The sequence below is a fragment of the Sus scrofa genome, chromosome 9, assembly GCF_054392235.1.
Source record: "Sus scrofa isolate SSC_HxYL_T2T_F1_AM1 chromosome 9, Sscrofa_HxYL_maternal_Yorkshire_Landrace_v2.0, whole genome shotgun sequence".
In the NCBI taxonomy this organism is placed as follows: domain Eukaryota; kingdom Metazoa; phylum Chordata; class Mammalia; order Artiodactyla; family Suidae; genus Sus; species Sus scrofa.
The window spans coordinates 46,372,592-46,394,665 of NC_139391.1; the positions used below are offsets into that span (position 1 = coordinate 46,372,592).

At 49.4% G+C, this 22,074-nt stretch overlaps 2 protein-coding genes and 1 long non-coding RNA gene across 18 annotated transcripts; 2 read left to right on the plus strand and 1 right to left on the minus strand.

Moving 5' to 3' along the window:
- Window positions 1-23: 23 nt before the first annotated feature.
- On the plus strand, window positions 24-3,901 carry TRAPPC4 (trafficking protein particle complex subunit 4). Of its 3 annotated transcripts, XM_003129918.5 has the most exons (5): window positions 24-260; window positions 424-598; window positions 1,604-1,707; window positions 2,605-2,731; window positions 3,551-3,901. In XM_003129918.5, exons 1-5 carry the CDS (start codon window positions 86-88, stop codon window positions 3,627-3,629), a joined length of 660 nt encoding a protein of 219 aa, XP_003129966.3. In that variant the 5' UTR covers window positions 24-85; the 3' UTR covers window positions 3,630-3,901. The 3 variants fall into 3 exon arrangements, 2 of the variants coding, with proteins under 2 accessions (XP_003129966.3, XP_084832453.1); XR_014815407.1 differs by lacking the exon at window positions 1,604-1,707; XM_084976327.1 differs by lacking the exons at window positions 1,604-1,707; window positions 2,605-2,731.
- Window positions 3,902-4,834: 933 nt separating this feature from the next.
- Window positions 4,835-11,588, minus strand: SLC37A4 (solute carrier family 37 member 4). 14 transcript variants are annotated; one of them, XM_084974244.1, is made up of 10 exons: window positions 10,913-11,588; window positions 9,998-10,337; window positions 9,014-9,246; window positions 8,447-8,690; window positions 7,786-7,944; window positions 7,481-7,566; window positions 6,863-6,976; window positions 6,597-6,662; window positions 5,865-6,003; window positions 4,835-5,752 (listed from the first exon to the last, which is right to left on the minus strand). In XM_084974244.1, the coding sequence occupies exons 2-10, from the start codon at window positions 10,143-10,145 to the stop codon at window positions 5,586-5,588; spliced, it is 1,356 nt and encodes a 451-aa protein (XP_084830370.1). In that variant the 5' UTR covers window positions 10,146-10,337; window positions 10,913-11,588; the 3' UTR covers window positions 4,835-5,585.
- LOC146399883 (uncharacterized) lies at window positions 11,091-16,833 on the plus strand. Its single transcript, XR_014815416.1, has 2 exons — window positions 11,091-11,774; window positions 15,407-16,833. It is a non-coding gene; the product is annotated as an uncharacterized LOC146399883 (long non-coding RNA).
- Window positions 16,834-22,074: the final 5,241 nt, after the last annotated feature.

Here is a 22,074-nt window from a genome sequence, read left to right on the forward strand (position 1 = left end):
GCCAGGGGCGTGTCGCGTGCTGCGGTTCCGGGGCGGGGCTGGGAGGAGGAGGCCGAATCCCAGTTCCGCAGTCGCTGCGGCAGCAATGGCGATTTTCAGTGTGTATGTGGTGAACAAAGCTGGCGGCCTGATTTACCAGTTGGACAGCTACGCGCCACGGGCCGAGGCTGAGAAAACGTTTAGCTACCCTCTTGATCTGCTGCTCAAGCTGCACGACGAGCGTGTACTGGTTGCCTTCGGCCAGCGCGACGGCATCCGGGGTGGGTTAGGCTCGGGCCCGGGGGGCGGGGCCCGGTGCTGCAAGAGTGGGCTGGTGTCTCTGTGTTGGAAGTGGAGGGGGCGAAGAGTTGGGGCCAGGTCCCTTGTCCCCCCGGAGGGATCTTCAGGCTGAGGCGTTGTTGACACTTAGCCTCGCCTCTGCAGTGGGCCACGCAGTGCTGGCCATCAATGGTGTGGACGTGAATGGTAAATATACGGCCGATGGGAAAGAGGTGCTGGAGTACCTGGGCAACCCTGCTAACTACCCGGTGTCCATTCGATTCGGCCGGCCTCGCCTCACCTCAAATGAGAAGCTCATGCTGGCCTCCATGTTCCACTCGTAAGTTACCCCCAGCCCTTGCTAGCTTCCATCCGTCTGCACTCGGCTCATAGACTGGCTGAATTATTGTGGTTCTGCGCTCAGAGACTACTGAGCGGTGTGCTTACCTTTCCCTACGTCCCTACTTCTAAATCGTCAGTTCTTGTGTTAATGAAAAGAACTGATCCAATATATCTAGGCTTTAAGTAATACTGGTAGTGGTGTATGATTTTGCATAAGTCAGCTTCTCCTTTCTGAGTCTTTGTTTCCTCATCTTTCAAGCAAGGCAGTTGAGGGAGTTCCTGTTGTGGTGCAGCGGGAACGTATCCGACTAGTAACCATGAGATTGCAGGCTCGATCCCTGGCCTCTAGAGGGTTAAGCATCTGGCGTTGAGCTGTGGTGTAGGCGGCAGATGTGACTCAGATCCTGCGTTCCTGTGGCTGTGGCCTAGGCCATAGGCCGGCAGCTGTAGCTCCGATTCAACCTGTAGCTTGGGAACTTCCATATGCCTGGGCTGCGGCCCTAAAAAGCAAAAAAAGAAAAAAGAAAGGCAGTTGAACTAAATGATCTTTAAGGTCTTTTCTAGCTGTCAACTCTGGTGTTAGCCACAGCGTGAGTAAACAATGGGACATATTCCCAGACTTACTTTTACCCAGTTTTTTCTTCTTTTCTGGTGGCACTGGCGGCATGCAGAAATTTCTGGGCCAGAGATTGAACTCGAGTGATGACTGCAACCAGATCCACAGCAGTAACAATGCCAGATCTTTAACTGCTCAGCCACCAGGGAATTCCTCAAAATTTTTCACTGTAAATGTTTTGTAGCAAAGTACAAATGTAAAACGTGCAGAATTCAAATGAATTTTTAAGAAATTTTGATACCGCTGCTAGGCGTTCACTGCTTCTTCCGATGATCTCAGGCTGTAGTGTGAATTCCTCAGCAGATAAGAGTCACCTCAGCGGGAAAGTTTGAGAAGCTTTCCTCCTTATAGGAGGTACATTCCCAGCTTTGCCTCCTTTGCACATAGGCTGTTCGCAATCGGCTCCCAGCTGTCTCCTGAACAGGGCAGCTCAGGCATTGAGATGCTGGAGACAGACACATTCAAACTGCACTGCTTCCAAACACTGACAGGTATGGGCCTCCAGACAGGCCAGAGGGATACAGTGGGGCAGGTTGGGGGAAGGGATTGACGAAAGTTGGCTTTGGTAAACAAAGGGGGTGATTGGCCTTTTCTGGCACAGTTGTTTGTTTTGTGAATCTGATGCCAGTTTTGTCCATGCCACTGAACATGCTCAGCCCTGGTTATCCTGTGCACAAATAAACTTACCTTAATGTTACCTCGTGTTGCACATGTTTTGGAAAGTGGAACGGGTTGTTCCAAAATGAAATGGGAATGCCAAATGGAAATGGCCTTTGGATCGTGAGCATCATTGCATCACTCCCTGAAGGCATATTACCAAAAATTGCCTGAATTTGTTTTCTGCCTGGCACTTTCTGCTGAGGGCCCCCAAGGCCAGAAGTAAGTGACAGAGCTAGAACTCAGCCTGGTCGCTCAGTCAGCTGAGTGATGGGATGAAGTCACTTCACTTCTCTGGTCTCACCTGTAGATTCGGTCTTGCCTTTCATGGTTTTTTTTGTTTTTTGTTTTTTAATAAAAGTGGTTAAAAGCAGATCCCATTTTATTAGGGGTCATAAAAGGACAGCATTCAGTTTTTCAACATTGTAAGTATTAACTGTAGGAGTTGTTTCCTAGATGCCCTTTATAGGGTCAGGAAAATTCCTCTCTATTTCTATTTCTCTGAGTCTTTACAAGGAAGAGATGTTGGGTTTTATCAAATACTTTTCCTGTGTTTATAGAGGTGATCACATTTTTTTTCTATTTTAGTTTGTTAATATGATGAGCCTTTCATGTTTTATGTAGCAATAAAGATAAAATAAAAATGGGCTTATGGCAGTGCTTACAAACATAGCACAACATTATTTGCTGCATTCTTTGCCCTTTAGTAACCATTCCTGGTCCCTCTCCAGGGATAAAGTTTGTGGTGCTGGCAGATCCTAGGCAGGCTGGGATAGACTCTCTTCTCCGAAAGATTTATGAGATTTACTCAGACTTTGCCCTGAAGAATCCATTTTACTCCCTGGAAATGCCCATCAGGTATGTGGTCCCACTCATCAGATTTTGGTCAAATTCTCCTTGCCTTCCTTCCCTGTGTGCTCTTCCCCAGTGTAATTTTGAAGTGTAATAGAGGTGGTTTTTGGGGTGTTTTTGTTTTGCTTTTGTAGGGCCACACCCGCAGTACATGGAGCTTCACAGGCTAGGGGTCAGACTGGAGCTACAGCTGCAGGCTACGGCCACAGCCACACCAGATCCAAGCTGCATCTGCGACCTACAACCACAGCTCACTGCAACACCAGATCTTTAACCCACTGAGCGAGGCCAGGGATCAAACCCACAACCTCATGGCTCCTAGTCGGATTCTCTTCCGCTGCGCCATGACTGGAACTCTTACTGGGTTTTTTTTGGGTCGGGGGGAGGTTTATGGGGTTTTTTGGTCTTTTTAAGTCCGCACTTTCGGCATATGGAAGTTCCCAGGCTAGGGGTAGAATCGGAGATGCAGCTGTCAGCCTACGCCACAGCCACAGCAATGCCAGATCCGAGCTGCATCTGCAGCCTACACTGCACTTGCGCCAACGCCAGATCCTTAACCCACTGAGCAAGGCAGAGGGATCAAACTCTCATCCTCAGAGACACTATATCAGGTTCTTAACCTCCTGAGCCACAATGGGAACTCCCTAGAGTTATTTTTAAATAAAAGTGAGCAGGCTTTTACTTACTTAGAAAAAACACAGACTTTCCTTGGGGTTTATGTTCTTCTTCAAGCAGAGTTTCTGCTGGCTCTACATCTGTGCCCAAAGGGGAGAAAGCCTCAGGCCTCACACTTTGTCCTTGTTGTGCCTCCTGGGCTTGGTCTAGGTGTGAGCTGTTTGACCAGAACCTGAAGTTAGCCCTGGAGGTGGCAGAGAAGGCTGGAACTTTTGGACCTGGGTCTTAGGCTGAACCTGCAATGGACGCCCCACCCCAGATTCTGAGAGATCCTGCAGCAGAGGTTCTGCTGTTTCCAGTTGGATGGAGATTTCAGCAGCCTTGCTAGTGCACTTGAAAATGGGAGGATGCTGAGCCTGATGACATGTACTGATCCCTGAGCCTTAATACCATGCTCTCTTCCCTCCTGTATCTTTCATGGTCCTACTTCCCAGCTCTGTACAGATTATTTATGGAGGAGGTAGGCCCAGAAATGCTGTAATAAACATTCCTTTAATTTCAGTGTTTGCTATCCTAATTGATGGTTTGGGGTCTGGGGAGGTTTGGGAGGGGAGACACCTGAGAAGGGAGTTCTGGGAAGATGAGGTACTATGTTCTAGCAGAAAACAAAACAAATATGTGTTCATGAAGTGAATGAATGAACATGGGACTTTGAATCAGGATCTTGGACCCAGTTCCAGAATTGCTATTGACTTCCTCCGTGGTGGGTGTGGTGATGATGATAATGGAAATGACATGGAACATTTGTCTAGTGCTTACAGTCAAATTTTACTACTTTATCTCACTTAATCCTCACCCTTACCTCAGGGGTTCATTCTGTTTCTTTTTTTTTTCCTGGGGCTGTTCTCACGGCATATGGAGATTCCCAGGCCAGGGGTCTAATCAGAGCTGTAGCTGCCGGCCTACACCAGAGCCACAGCAACGAGGGATCCGAGCAGCGTCTGCAACCTACACCACAGCTCGCGGCAACACCAGATTCTTAGCCCACTGAACAAGGCCGGGGATCAAACCCGCAACCTCATGGTTCCTAGTCAGATTCGTTAACCACTGAGCCACAACAGGAACTCGTTTACAGAGGGGGTTTAGCAAGGCACAAACTCTGCCTCCATCTCAAATCTAGTTACCAACAGACTAAGTCTGAACTCGGGCTTTGTAACTACACTGCCGGTGAAGGTTCTGTTGCCTCCCTCCACCATGTTATTAACATGCCTGAAACCCAGTAGCTTTTCACCTCCAAGATGTTCATTGAATTATGCAGTGTGAAGTTGAAGGAGGGGATACAGGAGCTTAAAGGAGTCTATCTAACCTTGGCTTTCCTATTCCAAGGGAATGAAGTCTCTCTTGGGGTGGAAAAAGCAGGTATTAGGGAGTATTTTCCAAAGAAAGCACTCTCGCTCGTGTTACCCCTTTTGAAAGAATGAGTCACTGACAGTGTTTAGTATCAAATCTAGTTTTAATTTTCTATAACAAGTCTCTGTACCCTCCCACCCTTACCCCCTACTGTACCCAAGGTATCGGTAAGAGTGACGGCCTCCCCTCTTCCACTGGAGTCCAAGGTATTGGCAATAGCAACTGCCCCCTGCTGAGAGGTCTCAGGGCAGTCCCGGGCTACTGCTGTCCTGCTACAGGAGCGTCACCTCAGGTGGGGATGGTGTGTGATGGGGACAGGACGGAGCCCAGGAGAGGGAGAAGGGTATAGGAGACTCCCTGAGTGCTGGGGTTTCCAGTTTGAAGGCAAGAACTAACGGAGTCCAGAAACAAAGGTTTTCTCTCTCTCTCTCTCTCTCTCTTTTTTTTTTTTTAATTTTTATGGCTGCACCTGAGGCATATGGAAGTTCCTGGGCCAAGAATCTAATCCGAACTGCAGCTGTAGCAATGCTGGGTCCTTTAACCTGCTATGCTGGGCCAGGGGTTGAACCTACACCTCTGCAGCAACCCAAGCCACTGCAATTGGATTCCTAACCCACTGTGCTACAGTGAGAACTCCCAAAACTTGTTTTTTAAATAGAGAGAGGATGGGGAGCTGGGACCTCATTAGCCACTGATAACTTCCAGCACCACCTGGGTGAGGGAAAAGGTGCAGAAAAAGAAAGTCAAAGGTGGTGCTGCCAGAGCAGCCCCCTCCCTCCCTTTCCCAACCCCCATGACACAGGTGAGAAAGGACGCTCCAGAGTTTGCACGGTCTTCACTCAGCCTTCTTTGGCACTCGGCCCATCTTGGTGCGGATGTTTCGTAGGAGGAAGAAGGCACCTGTACTGGCCGCACAGATCACTTCAGCCACCCAGAAGGCTGTGCTCCAGCTGTAATGCTTGGCAATGGTGCTGAAGGGCAACCCAGCCAGAAAGCCACCCACTGTCAGGGAGGAGGGGAAGAGCCTGAGTCATTGTGAGCTTAGAGCCCATGGGGCTTGCTCCAGCCCCCAGCTGGCCTATGTGCAAGGCGTCAGTGGGGGTCTATCACTTACCATTGGCCATGAGTCCCACAATGGCATGGGAGGTGCCACACAGGTTGGGAGGGGCACTCTCATTGGCTATGACTCCAAACAAGGCAATGGGACCATAAGAGGAGAAACCAAACACAGCTCCCAACACCAGGATCCAGAGCTGCAAGAGCAATGCAAAGTAGCATTTAGAATCTGAGAGGAGTTCCCATCGTGGTGCAGCAGAAATGAACCCAAGGAACCATGAGGTGCGGGTTTGATCCCTGGCCTCGCTCAGTGGGTTAAGGATCCGGCATTGCCATGAGCTGTGGTGTAGGTCGCAGACACAGCTCGGATCTGATGCTGTGGCGTAAGGCCAGCAGCTGTAACTCCAATTAGACCCCTAGCCTGGAAACCTCCATACGCCAAGGGTGTGGCCCTAAAAAGCAAAAAAAAAAAAAAAAAGTCTGAGAAAGCCTACTGCCTACCTATTGCTTGGCCCCAGGAGCAAATAATTGTAAGGAGACAATAAGCGCCCCCCCCCAACACACACACACACACATCCCCCCCCTCCCCACCACGTCCCAATACAACTGACTACAGAACGAGAGGAGTGGAGGGGCCTGTGCAGGTTGGTGAGGGAGGTACAGAAGCCATCCCTCCCAGTCAGATGCTGTCTCCTCAGGATTTGTGCTAGCTGGATGGGCTTGGAGGTAAAGCAGAGGGGACAGGACAAAGTTGAGACACCAGAGAAAAACCAAAGGTAAGATAAGGCACCTCGTGCTCCGTAAAGCCTGTGAGCTCAGCAAGAGGGTGCAGAGCTGGAGTCCAGAAAGCAGCATCCTAGAGGAGCACAGAGAGGAGAAGAAACAGGCCCAGAGTCAAGGATCGGTAGCAGAGTACAGAGCAGGAGAACTGAGATACAAATAGAAGTGAAAAGGGAAATCTGAGAGGCAGAGAGAAGCCATGGATGGGGAGACAGAGGTCAGTGGCCCTTACTTTCTCGTCCTTGTGCCTGCCATGGGCCAGGCCCTCCTGTTTACCTTAGGGGAGTCACTGGTCACAGTTACCCGGAAGAGGTACATGGATGCTGTCATGCCAGCCATCATGAGCAGCAGCAGGCCATGGCGGGGGTTCCCGTGGATGGACAGCCCTGCCTGTGGACACAGTCCTGGCAACGTCAGGCCCTAGGAGCAGCAGAGAAACCTCCACCCCTGGACTCTGACACAGTGGCCCTCTGCTAACAGGTCTTTGGCAGTCCCACCACAGTTCTTGGCCCGGGACAGCTCTGGGAGGCCCTGGGACCTTGTCATTATGTTCTGAAGCCAAACTCCACAGCATCCCTTCCTCCACTCAGGGCGGGCTTAGGGACACGTGCTGGCGGGCTGCACCCAGTCCTTTCCCAACCTCAGTTTCCTTGGGGCTGTGGAGAATTCTGCTGCTAGGCTGAGAGAAATTTTGGCTCTCCTTGACATCAGCTAAGAGCCTCATCACACCCCTAAGAAAGAGGAGCCTGGGATCATTCCCACTTCGCCCACCCTAAACCAGCACATGCCATGGTGCCCACGCCCCAGGGCTCCCACCTCCCTGGTGCCTATGCCGGTCATGATGAGAATATTTTAAAGGGACCCTCCTCCTTCCTGTCCCTTTTGCTCACTCACCTTTGCCATGGCCCGGTCTGACAAGTAGCCAGCTGCGATGCTGCCTACAAGGCCCCCAACCTCCAGGGCACTCATGTAGGAGCTACCTGCAGTGGGGAGTCGTGGTGGGAAGAGGGAAAGGAAGGGAGGAAGGGTGTTATCCTGTGGGGTTGCCCCAGATCGGCTTAAACACAGAGAGGTACAGGGTCCCCAAGGGTGACCGGCCACAGGGAAAGAAGAAAGGATAAAGGAACCAGGTCTGAATTTCCCATCCCCTGCACTGGCTCCTGCTCCCAGGCCCGCCCTTGTCCCAACCCTCATCTCACCCACGAGGGCTGACTGTCCTTTCTCCTGGATAAGGAAGAACTGGCCCCAGTCAGTACAGCACGTCTTTACGCCAAATACCACAAGGTAGCCAATGGAGAGCACCCACAGGTAGGGGGTCAGCAGCAGCTCCTGTAAGGTACTCTCCTCCTTTGAGGAGCCTGGGGGTGGGAGGAGGCCAGGCCTCAGGCTCTGCTGCTGCCGCCCTGCCCCCACCAAGCCCCCACCACTCATTAACCAGCCACAGGGTCAGAGTCCATCCACACAGCCAGGGATCAGCAGAAAGGTACCCCCTCACCCACTGCCCTGCCCTCTCCCCTCCACTCCAAATCTCAACGAATAAGAACCTGAAGTCCAGCGATGGAGGAAGGCACCCAAGCCACTTAAGCTTAGGATACTGTCCCCACAGGGAAATCTGGCTCTGTTGTAGGGAAGGACTAGGATGCAACATGAGTCATAGCATTTTGGGCTCTGCCACTTGTCTGCTACTTAACTGCCTCTCAGGATGGTGTTTGATTCCTCCCCACCCACTCTCCATCATCATCCTTCTCCCAACATCTGCTGGCTAACACAGAGCCAGGCATACAGCCAGTCCTCAATGAAAGTCTGCCAGGTGAATGATGAATGAAGGTTCCCCAGTAGTTGGCTTGAGTGGGTGCTCACCCTTCTTGCCCTTGGAGGGGATAGGGTCCAGGTTGCGGAGTCCAACATCAGCAGGTTCATTGTGGATGAGCAGGAGACAGAGGAAGGAGACAACCACACACAAGGCCCCAGACAGGGCCAGCGTGCTACGCCAGCTATAGCTCTGGGCGAGGATGGTTGCCAGGATGGGGCCCAGCCCTCCAGCCAGGTTCATGCTAGTTGATAGGATGGCCCACCAAGTGCCAAACTGAGATGGCTCAAACCACTGTGGGGACAGAGTAGAGGGGGCAGAGTAGGGACCCAGCCTACAGTCCATATTGAAGGTAGGGGGTCAGGTGGGGCAAACCCAAAAGCTCACATTACAGAGATGAGGGAGAGGGTGCTTCTATTTGGCAGGGCCCATTCCCTCATCTGCCACCTGATCCCACCACATTCAGGCTCCTAAAATATCTTGACAAGCAAAACAGGAACAGGACTGGAACTCCTGAGGAACCTGCTCTGGGTTGGGGGTGGAGGTGCCGTGTGCTCACGAGCTCTTTAGGTATCTTCCCACCTAGCTAAGCCAGCTCCTTGGAAGCAGACACTCACCTTCCGCAAGATCTTGCCACACGGGGGCCAGCCCAGCCCCTGGGCCAGGCCATTGAGGAACCAGAGAGCAGCGAAGACAGGTACTGTGGAGCTCCAGGAAAAGATGACATTGACCAGGCCAACAAGAAGCAGCCCAGAGGAGAAGAGCCAGCGAGCACTCATCTGGTCAGACAGCACCCCACTCACAAACTTGCTGATGGCATAGGCTGCTGACTGGCTACTGGTGATGAGCCCTGCAGGGAAGGGGAGCAGGGAGCAGGACACCTGGGGGGTTAGGGGCTGGGGCAGAGGCACAGGAGGGTGGAGGAAGGCATGGGGTCAGGTGGGTAGAGGTGCCTCCCAGGATAAGACAGGTTCATTCCAAGAGGAATAGGAGGAGCCTGTGTTGGAATCCTGACATTCATTCATGGGGCTGGGCTACTGCCTCTCTGTGAGCACTAGCCCCAGGCTGACCCATGACTTTTCAGCCTCTTGGAGAGTTCCAGCAGCAGCTGTCAAGGGGCAGGAAGGGAGCAGGACAGGGCCGCCCTCGTCCCTGGGCTTCTCATATGCCCGATATCCCCCTCACCCTGGATGCCAACCTCTGGCAGTTCAGTTGCCCCACCTCTGAAGAGGGGGCAAAAGGCTTAGAATTGGAGTCAGGGACCTTATTCCTCCTGAAGGGTATTCTACACAGATGCAGAAACCATGCTTAGAACCCCCCTGACACAGTGCCTCTGGGACACGCGTAGATCACGGGCACAGACACACACATCAGATAAGCAGCCCTCAGACATGCACAGACCATATGCACAGTCCCTCACCCATGCCCATGGACGTGGACCTCAGAGCCTCCTCTGGCATATGCACCGTCCCCTGGCCTCTACCATGCAGACACTCCGCACCCTGCACACCCACTACATGCCCACCACACTGCACCAACACCCCACTTGTCCTGCTGGTCCTGTGTCCCTGGGCCCACCACCCTACCCTGCCAGGGCTCACCCAAGTCATCCTTGTCCAGACGGATCTCTTCCACCAGCGACGGCATGACAAAGGAGAAGGTCTTGCGGTTGAAGTAGTACAGGCTGTAGCCTCCAAACATGGCTGAGAAGATCACAGCACGATAATAGCCGTAGCCTCGGGCCGCCATGGTGGGAGAGAGCAGGCCCTACCGGCTGGGACACGAGCTTCTGACCACAGCTCCTGCTTTCGGCTCTCGGTGCCCAGACCTGCTGAGTTAGGCTTTTTCTGCTCCCTCCTCCAATCAGCCTCCCAGGCTCCCTTTATAGCCAACTTCTGGACAATCATTAAGCCTGGGGCGGCTCCTAAGGAACCCAGTGTCCTGAGGGAGACAAGAAAACAGGAGATTACTGACTGCCAAGCTATGGGGAGGTCTGAGATGGAGGCAGTGCCCTTGAGTCAGGCCAGGATTGTGTCCCCAGGATTTCTGCCTTTCCCTGCTCTTCCTTGTCTGCCTGCGAAACCAGCTGTGATTAAAGCCTTAACCTAATTACTTTTGTCTGCTTGAGCCCAGGGGAGGCAGGGGTGGGTGAGGAGAGCTGCCCTCTCTAGCCCTGCTCCCTCAGTCACCTACCTTCTCATTCATTCAAAGAAGGTTTATTGAGGACTTACTGGCTGCCAGGCACTACACTAGGTGCTGGGTTAGTTTTCACACACAGGTACCTGCAACAGACACATACCTGCAACAACTCCACTTTCAAGACTTCTAGAGCTGACCTCAAGCCCTGTAACTCCCAAAGCTTAGCACCCCTCAGGGTGTAACTGTTTATTCATAGATTCACAACGGTAATCAAAGGAGAGGGTACTTCCCCCTCAGGCCGCACAGTGTCACAATGAAACACCCACTAGAGGCTGGGTTTCTGGTTGGGTGACTCAGGTGCCTCTGGTCCCCTTTACCCTTGACGTCAGTATGGGCTCCAATCTGGCAGGCTGGGGCTTCAGGGACCGTGACCCGACCGCCCGTGGGCGGGGAGGCGCAGCAGCGACTTCAGGCGCAGTGCCCAAGCTCCCGGCTTCCCAGTGCCCCGGCAACACGCCCCCGGCTTTTCTGCTCGGTTGGGAAAGCAACTGGAGCAGAAGGCGTAGGCTCAAGCGGAGGAGGCGACTGCACGTAGGCACCGGAGGCCCTTCGCTTCAGGCGCCGAGTGGCTCCGCCTGGCGGGTGGGGCCGGGCGGGGTGAAGAGAAAGGAGAGAGCGAGGCGGTTGGCTCTCGGCACCTGCCCAGCCCGGTGTCCTCAAGCTACCCAGGACACCCGACTCTGGCTAGGAACCGACCCGGGCCCAGGCGCAGAGGCTGGAGAGGTGCGGAGACCCAGGACTGGTGAGACACAAAGGAGCGGGCGCATGCTGGTCCGGGGCAGCGCCTCGGCGGCCCCCGGACCCAGCGACTGCCCCCACCACCCCTGAACCCTGCAGGAGCAGCCCGGGGTTGGATCTTAAGTTAGGCCACCAACAAAGGAGCCACAACACCTGAAACTCCCGCTCCAGCCCTGCCCTCAGGCGACGCCCCTCCCGGGCACACCGCCCCCTACCTGAACGGAGGTGGGAGCCAGAGCAGGATGGGGCGGGGCCGGAGGGGGGCCTGGCGGGCGCATGCGCATGCGCCCTGGGTGGGGCGGAGCCTCCGCCTGCGTCTTCCCGCCCCCAGAGCCGAATCCAACCCTAAGCCTTTGGATCACGCTGATTCACAGCGCCTCTTAGAGGCTGGATTCATTCAACCCTTTCTTGTCTGATGTTCTTCAGCAAACCATTTTTTTGGTGAGTCCTTACTGCAACTGATTACAGTTCCTTGAGTTGCTCACAGTCTAAAAACGTAAGAGAGGAGTTCCCATCAGGGCGCAGTGGTTAACGAATCCGACTAGGAACCATGAGGTCGCGGGTTCGGTCCCTACCCTTGCTCAGTGGGTTAACGATCTGGCGTTGCCGTGAGCTGTGGTGTAGGTCGCAGACGTGGCTCGGATCCCGTGTTGCTGTGGCTCTGGCGTAGGCTGGTGGCTACAGCTCCGATTTGACCCCTAGCCTGGGAGAGTGGCCCAAAGAAATAGCAAAAAGACAAAAAAAAAAAAAAAAAAAAAAAAAGTAAGAGAACACAGTATTTTCTCTAAGAACTTAATGCCGTCCTCAATAAGCACAATATGAACATTTAACTTCTGGTTAGACTGTTGAAACGAGCAGGGCCCTGTAGGGTTCCTGGGCACAAGCCTGTCTCCCTTTATGCCCATTTCTTGTTTTTAGGAAGTAAATGTCAGCCTCCTTAACCTTCCCTGAGTTCCTAAAGACAGATTCAAACAGTTGCTAATCCGGGAAGGGAGGGATTGCAGAGACAGGGGAGGAACAGTCTAGAGACAATAGTGCAGCCTTGGGGCAAGGTCCTGGTTCCTCCTCAAGGAATATACATAACAGTATCTTTGAGTTCTTCGGCAGAACTAAACCCCCAACAAATGAAAGCCAGAGAGGAGGACCACCAGAACCAGTCCTGGGGCCACTAAACACCAACTTCGAAGAAGAATGAAAGCTTGCATCTGTCTACCTGATCCTTTTCTGTGGCCCTATTTTCTATTCCTAAACTATAAAACCATTTCCTATTTTCTCCCAAAGGAGGGCATAGTCTTTAGGGCATTAGCCTGCTGTGGCTTCCTTTGCCTGGCAAAGCAATAAAGCTATTTTTTTCTCCTTCACCCAGAACTCTCTCAGTGTTTCTAGTGTTTCTATTTGGCACCAGTGGACTGAGGCCAAGTTTCAGCCACACTGTTGGGCACAGAGTTAATACAAAATAGCCAGAGTGGGAGTTCCTTTCGTGGCTCAGAGATTAACGAAACCAAATGCATCCATGAGGACGTGAGTTCTATCCCTGGCTTCACTTAGTGGTTAAGGATCTGGCATTGCTGTGAGCTGTGGTCATACGTCTCAGACAGCTTGGATCCTGCATTGCTGTGGCTCTGGTGTAGCCCAGGCGGCTACAGCTATGATTAGACCCCCTAGCTTGGGACCCTCCATATGCCGCTAGTGCGGCCCTAAAAGAAAAAATAGCCAAGAGTGGAGTTCCCGCTGTAGCACAGTGGGTTAAGAACCTGACTACAGCTGATTGCAGCTGTAGCTTAGATTTGATCCCTCACTCAGGAACTTCCATAGGCCTCAGGTGCAGCCAAAGTATTTATTTTTAAAAGCGTGTTTATTAATATATAATCCATATTTAAATGTTTCCAATTTTTCTGAAGATGTCTTTTAGAGATTTATTTATTTATTTATTTATTTATCCTTTTAGGGCCGAACCCATGGTGTATGGAAGTTCCCAGACAAGGGGTTGAATTAAAGCTACAGCTGTCAGCCCTACAGCCACAGCCACAGCAACGTCAGATCCCAGCCGCGCCTGCGATCTACACCACAGCCTCACGGCAACACCGGATCCTTAACCCATTGAGCAAGGCCAGGGATCAAACCTGCAACATCATGGTTCCTAGTCGGATTTGTCTCTGATGCGCCACAAAGGGAACTCCTATTTATTTATTTTTTAATGGCCGCATACGGAAGTTCCTGGTCATGGAGCAAATCCGAACCACAGCGGCAGCAACGAATCTTTTAACCCATTGCACCAGACTGGGCATCAAACCTGCACCTCCACAGTCAGATTCTTATTTTTTTATTTTTTTGTCTTTTGTCTTTTTTGTTGTTGTTCTTGTTGTTATTGTTGCTATTTCTTGGGCCGCTCCCGCGGCATATGGAGGTTCCCAGGCTAGGGGTCTAATCAGAGCTGTAGCCACCGGCCTACACCAGAGCCACAGCAATGAGGGATCCGAGCCGTGTCTGCAACCTACACCACAGCTCACGGCAACGCCGGATCGTTAACCCACTGAGCAAGGGCAGGGATCGAACCCGCAACCTCATGGTTCCTAGTCGGATTCGTTAACCACTGCGCCACGACGGGAACTCCACACAGTCAGATTCTTAACCCACTGAACCATGGCAGGAACTCCTGGAGCTTTTTTAAAATCCAGAACTGGAGTTCCCTTCGTGGCTCAGTGGTTAACAAACCCAACCAGGATCCATAAGGATGCAGGTTTGATCCCTGGCCTTGCTCAGTGGGTTAAGGATCTGGTGTTGCCGTGAACTGTGTTGTGGGTGGCAAACGCGGCTTGGATCTGGTTTGGCTATGGCATAGTCTGGCAGCTGTAGCTCCGATTCGACCCCTAGCCTGGGAACTTCCATATGTCCTCAGGTATGGCCCTAAAAAGTTAAAATAAATAAATAAATAAAATAAAATCCAGAACCCGATCAAGGATTATACATTGCATGCACTTATCATAATGCTTTAGTCTCTTATAATCCCTTTTTTCAAGCTTTCATGAGATGCTCTGTCTGGGGTGGCGCTGCTTGGGCTGGTAGCAGTAGGAAGTCCCATCTGTAGGACTCCCATCCTCAGCGGTTGAAGCCTTCAGCTTCCCCAGGCACAACCTTGGATCTAGCAATTGGGGGAAAACTAATTTAGGGGGAAAAGATGAGAAAATAAATGAAGAGCTGGAGTCTCAGTCTCAGCAAAGTATACACAGTAAATTATCTGGAAGATATCTGTGACATTGTGGACGTAGCTTCAATGAGGTAGAAGATCACGATGGAGCAGGTGATGTGGCTGGAGATGGTGCTGATGATGATGATTCACCTGATCATTAAGAAAGAAGACTTGGAGTTCCCGTCGTGGCGCAGTGGTTAACGAATCCGACTAGGAACCATGAGGTTGCGGGTTCGGTCCCTGCCCTTGCTCAGTGGGTTGACGAACCTTGCCGTGAGCTGTGGTGTAGGTTGCAGACGCAGTTCGGATCCCGCATTGCTGTGGCTCTAGCGTAGGCTGGTGGCTACAGCTCCGATTGGACCCCTAGCCTGGGAAACTCCATATGCCGCGGGAGCGGCCCAAGAAATAGCTAAAAAGACAAAAAATAAATAAATAAAAAAAATTAAAAAAAAAAAAAGAAAGAAAGAAGACTTTGCTGAAGCTACTGTGCGCCCCGATGACATAGAGGATCTCCAAAACAAAAAAGATGCAAAAAAGCAACTATACAATGATGTTTGTTAAATCCAGTCATTCAAAACTCCCACTTAGTCTTTATATTAAAAGTAAGTCTTCCTGTGACAATGCACAGTAGAGGACTGCTCATAGACCACAGATCTTTATATTATAATTTTTAAAAGACCCTTTAAATAATTACAAAGAGTGTTTTCAAAGTTTTTTTCCTGGCAAAGAAAAATAATAATTACAAAAATTTATACCATGGGTTACACTTTTATGGGTATGACTATAACCATTGTTGTAAGGAGTAAGAGTTGTATAAAATAAAAATGATATAATTCTCAATTCCCTTTCACATTAAGATCACCATGCTTCTTTTTTTTTTTAGGACTGCACCCAGGCTGGGGGTCCAATCGGAGCCGTAGCCTCCACCCTACGCCAGAGCCACAGCAACACGGATCCAAGCAGCGTCTGCGACCGTACTACACCACAGCTTATGGCAGCACCAGATATTTAACCCACTGAGTGAAGCCAGAGATCAAACCTGTGTCCTCACGGATGTTAGTCGGGTTCGCTAACCGCTGAGCCACAATGGGAACTCCAGCATCATCATACTTTTAATCTCACTTTTCTACATTGTATCTTGGACTTTTAAAAATAACATTTGGCCAAATTTTTTTTAATGGCCACATGCACAGCAATGGAAGTCCCTGGGCCAGGGATCTGAGCTGCAGCTGAGACCTATACCACAACTATGGCAACACTGGATTCTAATCCACTGAGCTACAGTGGAAACTCCCAATTTGGCCAACTTTTATAGAAGAAATTATTTCTCCAACACTTTGGTTCTATGTATGTAACACTGGATTTTTTTTTTTTTTCTTTTTAGACCAAACCCACAGCATATGGAAGTTCCTGGCTAGGGGTTGAATAGGAGGAGCTGTAGATGCCAGCCTGAGACACAGCCACAGCAACTCAGGATCTGAACTGCATCTGCGACCTACACCACAGCTCATGGCTGTGCCGGATCCTTAACACACTGAGTGAGGCCAGGGTTCGGACCTGCCTCCTCATGGACACTGGTCAGGTTCTTAACCTGTGAGCCCAACGGGAACTCCAGGTTTTAAACACAAGGTAAAGGGGAGTTCCCTTGTGGCACAGTTAAGGACCTGGTGTTGTCACAGCAGCAGCTTGGGTCACTGCTGTGGAGTAGTTTGGATCTCTGGCCTGGGGAACTTCAACATGCCACAGGCATGGCCAAAGGAAAAAAAAAATTAGCTGATGTTTTCCATTTAAAATTGAGTGTTTCTATTTTTACTCTTTTCCATATTCATATATGTGTGTACTTTAGAATATATAACCTTATAATTTTTCCACCGAGGTGAAACTGCCCATTTACTTGTTAGCCTCTACAACTATATATATATATTCCCTGAGAATGCACTATGGCCCCTTTACCACTGTATCCAGCCAGTGTTTCGTACAAAACAAATATTCCAGGAGTTCCCGTCGTGGTGCAGTGGAAACAAATCTGACTAGGAACCATGAGGTTACTAGTACAATCCCTGGCCTCATTCAGTGGGTTAAAGATCTGGCGTTGCCATGAGCTGTGGTGTAGGTCGCAGATGTGGCTCAGATCCTGTGTTGCTGTGTCTGTGGTGTAAGCCAGCAGCTGTAGCTCCGATTAGACCCCTAGCCTGGGAACCTCCATATGCTGCGGATGAGGCCCTAAAAAGTAAAAAAAAAAAGCAAAAACAAAAAGCAAACATTCTGTAAATTTCTGGATGAGTAATAATATCATTCACACCATCTAAAGACTTCTTCCTTTTTTTTTTTTTTTTTTTTTTTAAAGGGCTGCACCCACAGCATATGGAATTTCCCAGGCTGAGGGTCGAATTGGAGCTGCAGCTGCCAGCCTATACCACAGCCACAGCAACAAGAGATCCAAGCCACATCTGCAACCTATACCACAGTTCACGACAGTGCTGGATCCTTAACCTACTGATCGGGGCCAGGGATCAAACCCATGTCCTCACCTAATACTAGTTGTGTTCATTGCTGCTGAGCCTCGAGGGGAACTCCGGAAGACCTTCAAATCTTGATTTTTTTTTTTTCCTATTACAGCATAAACATGTTTTTCAGAGTTAAGGATTTTGAACTGAGGGGAATAAAACACTCAAAGTACCCTTTGGTAAGAATCAGCCTGCCACTGAGATGCAGTGGATGGAAGGGGCACTGGACAGAATTCTAGTTCCAATGGGAAGTGTTGTGGTCTCTGCATATGGATGGAAAAAAAAATTTTCTGGATTTAAACCAAAAAAGACAAGTTTATTGAGGCAAGACACACTGTTAACACAGTGGGCCAGCATCCTGATACTCAGGGAGAGCTGACTCGGTGCATGATTGTGTCTGCTTTTATAGCTCAAAGACAAAGGAGTGTGAGGTGTAGTCTTGCCATATACCTGTTGACCTGCTGATTGGTTGGGGAAGAATGGGGTCTTCTGATCCACTTGCTAGTTGGCTGGAGAAGGATGGGGTCTTTGGATATACTTGCTGGTTCATTTGTGGGCATATGTTGCCCCTATAGGGGTGGGGTAAGGAGTGGACTGGCTGCCTACCTTTTCTAGCGGGCGGCAGAAAGGAGTGGGCCAAGTTGCTGAGGTGGGGACATCCTTAGGAACATTGTGACAATCACGGTGGCACAGGTGGGCTTATCTTGGCTGGAGGGTTTTTCAGTTTTATCTCCTTGGAGAAGACTTGAGGTCCCACAGGAAGTACTGGAGTTCCTACCAGAGAGAGAACAGTGGGAATACAGAGGCAGGGGGAGGCGTGGAAATCTTGCCTTGGCTTCTGTTGATGCAGCTAACTTGCCGGGAGGGGAAGGGAGTGGGTCTCAGAGGTCAGCCAGAGCTAGAAAGTCTGAGAAAGCTTTGCTTGGCTGCATAAGTGAGGACAGACACCTGACAAGAGCCCTAAAAATGGCCCAGAAATAAAGTTTAACAGGCCTTCAAGGAGTTCCCATTATGGCTGAGCAGTAACGAACCCAACTAGTATCCATGAGGATGCGGTTTCGATCCCTAGCCTTGCTCAGTGGGTTAAGGATCTGGCATTGCTGTGAGCTGTGGTGTAGGTTGCAGACGAGGCTCGGATCCCCCTGGAATCCCCCCCTGGGAACTTCCATATGTCACCTGAAAAGACTCAAATAAGCAAATAAATAAAATACCAGGCCTTCGGCATCTATAGCACCAACCTAGTTATAATCCTCAACCTCCTTTCAGCCACAGATGACACTAAGTTTTTTCCTTCTCTTCTCCCATTTCAGTTTCCTTGAATAAAACATGGGCTATCTAACCCACCTCAGCATAGCTGTGGGAATTAAATGAGAAAACGCTGTAAAGCATCTTATGGTCAGGACATTGAGGAGATGCAAACACTTATCTTCTTACTCTTTATTTCCCAAGAAAATTAAGGAAAGGAATGAGAAGACAATATCTAAAAAAAAGCAAGTAGACTTTACTACAGGGTACTAAAACCTAACGTGAATAAATGCAAATCAGACCATATGCCTGAAAAAAAATAGCTATGATTTTGATACTGAAAAAATATCAATCTTTCCAAATTCATTTGAAGTTTTAAAGAAATTCCAATCAAAATTCCAAGAAGATTTCTTGGAAACTGGGCACTTTTTTTTTTTTGTTGTTCTTTTTAGGGCCGAACCTGCAGCATATGGAAGTTCCCAGGCTAGGAGTCCAATCAGAGCTGAAGCTGCTGGCCACAGCCACAACCACAGCAATGTGGGGTCCAAGCCTCATCTGTGACCTACACCACAGCTCGCAGTGAGGCTGGATCCTTAACACACTGAGCAAGGCCAGGGATCAAACCTGAGTCCTCATGGATACTAGTCGAGTTCGTCAACTGCTGAGCCACGACGGGAACTCCTGGGCAAAATTATTTTAAAGATCATCTGTAAGAAAAAAACGCATCAGAGTGAGAAACTTGACAATTTTTTTAAAAAAAGAGTAGAGAGGAGGAATTTTCTTATGGGGTAGCCGATCCAGCACTGTCACTGCAGTGGCTGAGGTCACTGCTATGGCATGGGTTTGATCTCTGGTTGGGGAACTTCCATATGCTGTGTACACAGCCAAAAAAAAAAAAAAAAAAAAGACAGGAGAATTTCCACTGCCAAACATTAACAATTCTAAGGTTATGGTAATTATGTGGTTTAGAGCATAGCCAGGCATTTAGGTGGAACAAAACGTACTAGAAGCAGACCTTCACATGTATAATTTAAATCATGATGAAGAAGACATCCCAGTGTCTTCCACTGTGGCATGGTGGGCTAAGGATCCAACTTTTCCACAGCAGCTGCCCTTTTTACATTCCCACAACCCATATGTGATGGTTCCAAGTCCTTCTTTAAAAATTTTATTTTCTTTTTAGGGCCGCGCCTGCAGCATGTGGAGGTTGCCGGGCCAGGGGTCAAATCAGAGCTGCAGCTGCTGGCCTACACCACAGCCACAGCAACAGTGGGATCCGAGCCACGTCTTCGACCCACACCACAGCTCACTACAATGCCAGATCCTTAATCCACTGAGTGAGGCCAGGGATCAAACCTGCGTCCTCATGGATACTAGCAGATTTATTTCTGCTGAGCCATGACAAGCACCCTTGATCTAATTTCTCCACAGCCTCACTAACACCGCTTATTTCCCTCTAAAAAATTATTATTACAGCCATTTTAGTAGATACAAGATTGGTATCTCACTGTGGTTTTTATTTGTATTTCCCTGAGATCTAATGCAGTTGAGCATATTTTCATAGGCATATTGGCCATTGGTATATCTTTAGAGAAACATCTATTCAAATACCTGGCCTCCTTTTTTTTTTTTTTTTTTTTTTGTCTTTTTTGCCATTTCATGGGCCGCTCCCACGGCATATGGAGGTTCCCAGGCTAGGGGTCGAATCAGAGCTGTAGCTACCAGCCTACGCCAGAGCCACAGCAACGAGGGATCTGAGCTGCGTCTGCGACCTACACCACAGCTCACGGCAATGCCGGATCCTTAACCCACTGAACAAGTGCAGGGACCGAACCCATGGTTCCTAGTCCGATTCGTTAACCACTGCGCCACGACGGGAACTCCAGGCCCATTTTTTGATTTGGTCTTTTGGAAATTTTATCACAGTTGATTTTCGGTGCTGTGTCAATCTCTGCTGTATAGCACAACCACCCAGCCATACCAATGTATACATTCTTTTCCTCATACTGTCCTCCATCATGTTCTATCACAAGAGATAGGATATAATTCCCTGTGCTGTACAGAAGGACCTCACTGCTTATCCATTCTAAATGTAATAGTGAGCATCTACCAACCCCAACCTCCTCGTCCATCCCATTTCCTCCCACCTAACCCCTTGGCAACCACAAGTCTGTTCTCTATGTCCGTGAGTCTGTTTCTGTTTGTAGATAGGTTCATTTGTGCCATTTTTTCTTTTTTTTTGTCTTTTTGTCTGTTGTTGTTGTTGTTGTTGCTATTTCTTGGGCCACTCCCGCGGCATGTGGAGGTTCCCAGGCTAGGGGTTGAATCGGAGCTGTAGCCACCGGCCTACGCCAGAGCCACAGCAACGCAGGATCTGAGCCGCGTCTGCAACCTACACCACAGCTCACGGCAACGCCGGATCGTTAACCCACTGAGCAAGGGCAGGGACCGAACCCGCAACCTCATGGTTCCTAGTCGGATTTGTTAACCACTGTGCCACGACGGGAACTCCTGTGCCGTATTTTAGATTCCATCTATAAGTGATATAATTTTATCTTTCTGACTTCACTTAGTATGAGAATCTCTATATGCATCCACTTTTTTGTTAAGTGGTAGGTGTTCTTTATATGTTCTGCATACTAAACCTTTCATCAGATATAGGATTTGCAAATATTTTCTCCCATTCTGTGGGCTGCCTTTTCACTCTCTTGATAATGTACTTTGAGGCATAAAAGTTTTTTGCTTTTTTTTGATATCTTTTTTTGCTTTTACCACACTTGTGGCATATGAAAGTTCTCAGGCCAAAGACTGAATCCAAGCCGCAGCTGTGATCTATGCTGCAGCTGTGGCAATGCTGGATCCTTTAACTCACTGCATCAGGCTGGGGATGGATCCTATGTCTCCAAAGGAACCCAAGCCACTGCAGCAGGATTCTTAACTTACTGACCCACACCAGGAACTCCTCAAGGTTTTTTGTTCTTTACTTTTTAGGGCCGTACTTGCAATATATGGAAGTTCTCAGATTAGGGGTCAAATCAGAGCTACAGCTACCAGCCTACACCACAGCCACAGCAACGCAGGATCCGAGCCATATCTACGACCTTCACCACAGCCCTTGGCCGGGTCCTCAACGCACTTGAGGGAGGCCAGGGATACAACTCGTATCCTCATGCATACTAGTTGGTTTCGTTACTGCTGAGCCATGACGGGAACTCCTGCTTTTATCTTTTTAGGGCCAAATCTGCAGCATATGGATATTGATGCTGGGTTGGCTGGGCGTGTATGGAGCCAGAGGGTATATGGGAACTCTCTGTACTTTCTGCTCAATTTTGCTGTGAACATAAAATTGGCCTTGAAACATTGGGGGAAAAAAATAAGACTTTCAGGTTCAAAACTTGTCGGACCTGTACAGCCTTTAGAGAAAGGTCATTATTAATTAAACTGCTCTGATATGTAAATGATGAATGACTAGTGATTTTCCTTTGGTGAAACATGGCTCCATCACAACTGAACCACCCAAATTGTGCTACGAGTGAGAATGCGCTAACATTCTTGTGTCAGAATGTCAACCAGAGGGCTGATTGGTCAGAATTAAGTTCCAACTTAGCTGAGTCACCTAATATCTGATTCCTTGCACCAATTACTGAACCTCTATCAAGTGTTGATTTATTATTTGTAAAGTGAGGTTGTTACCTTAAACATGGATGTAACCTAAATATACCTGGCACACTGGAGTCCAAACATGGATGTAACCTACAAATACCTGGAGTCCAAATGATGTCAAGGGAAAAATTAAAAC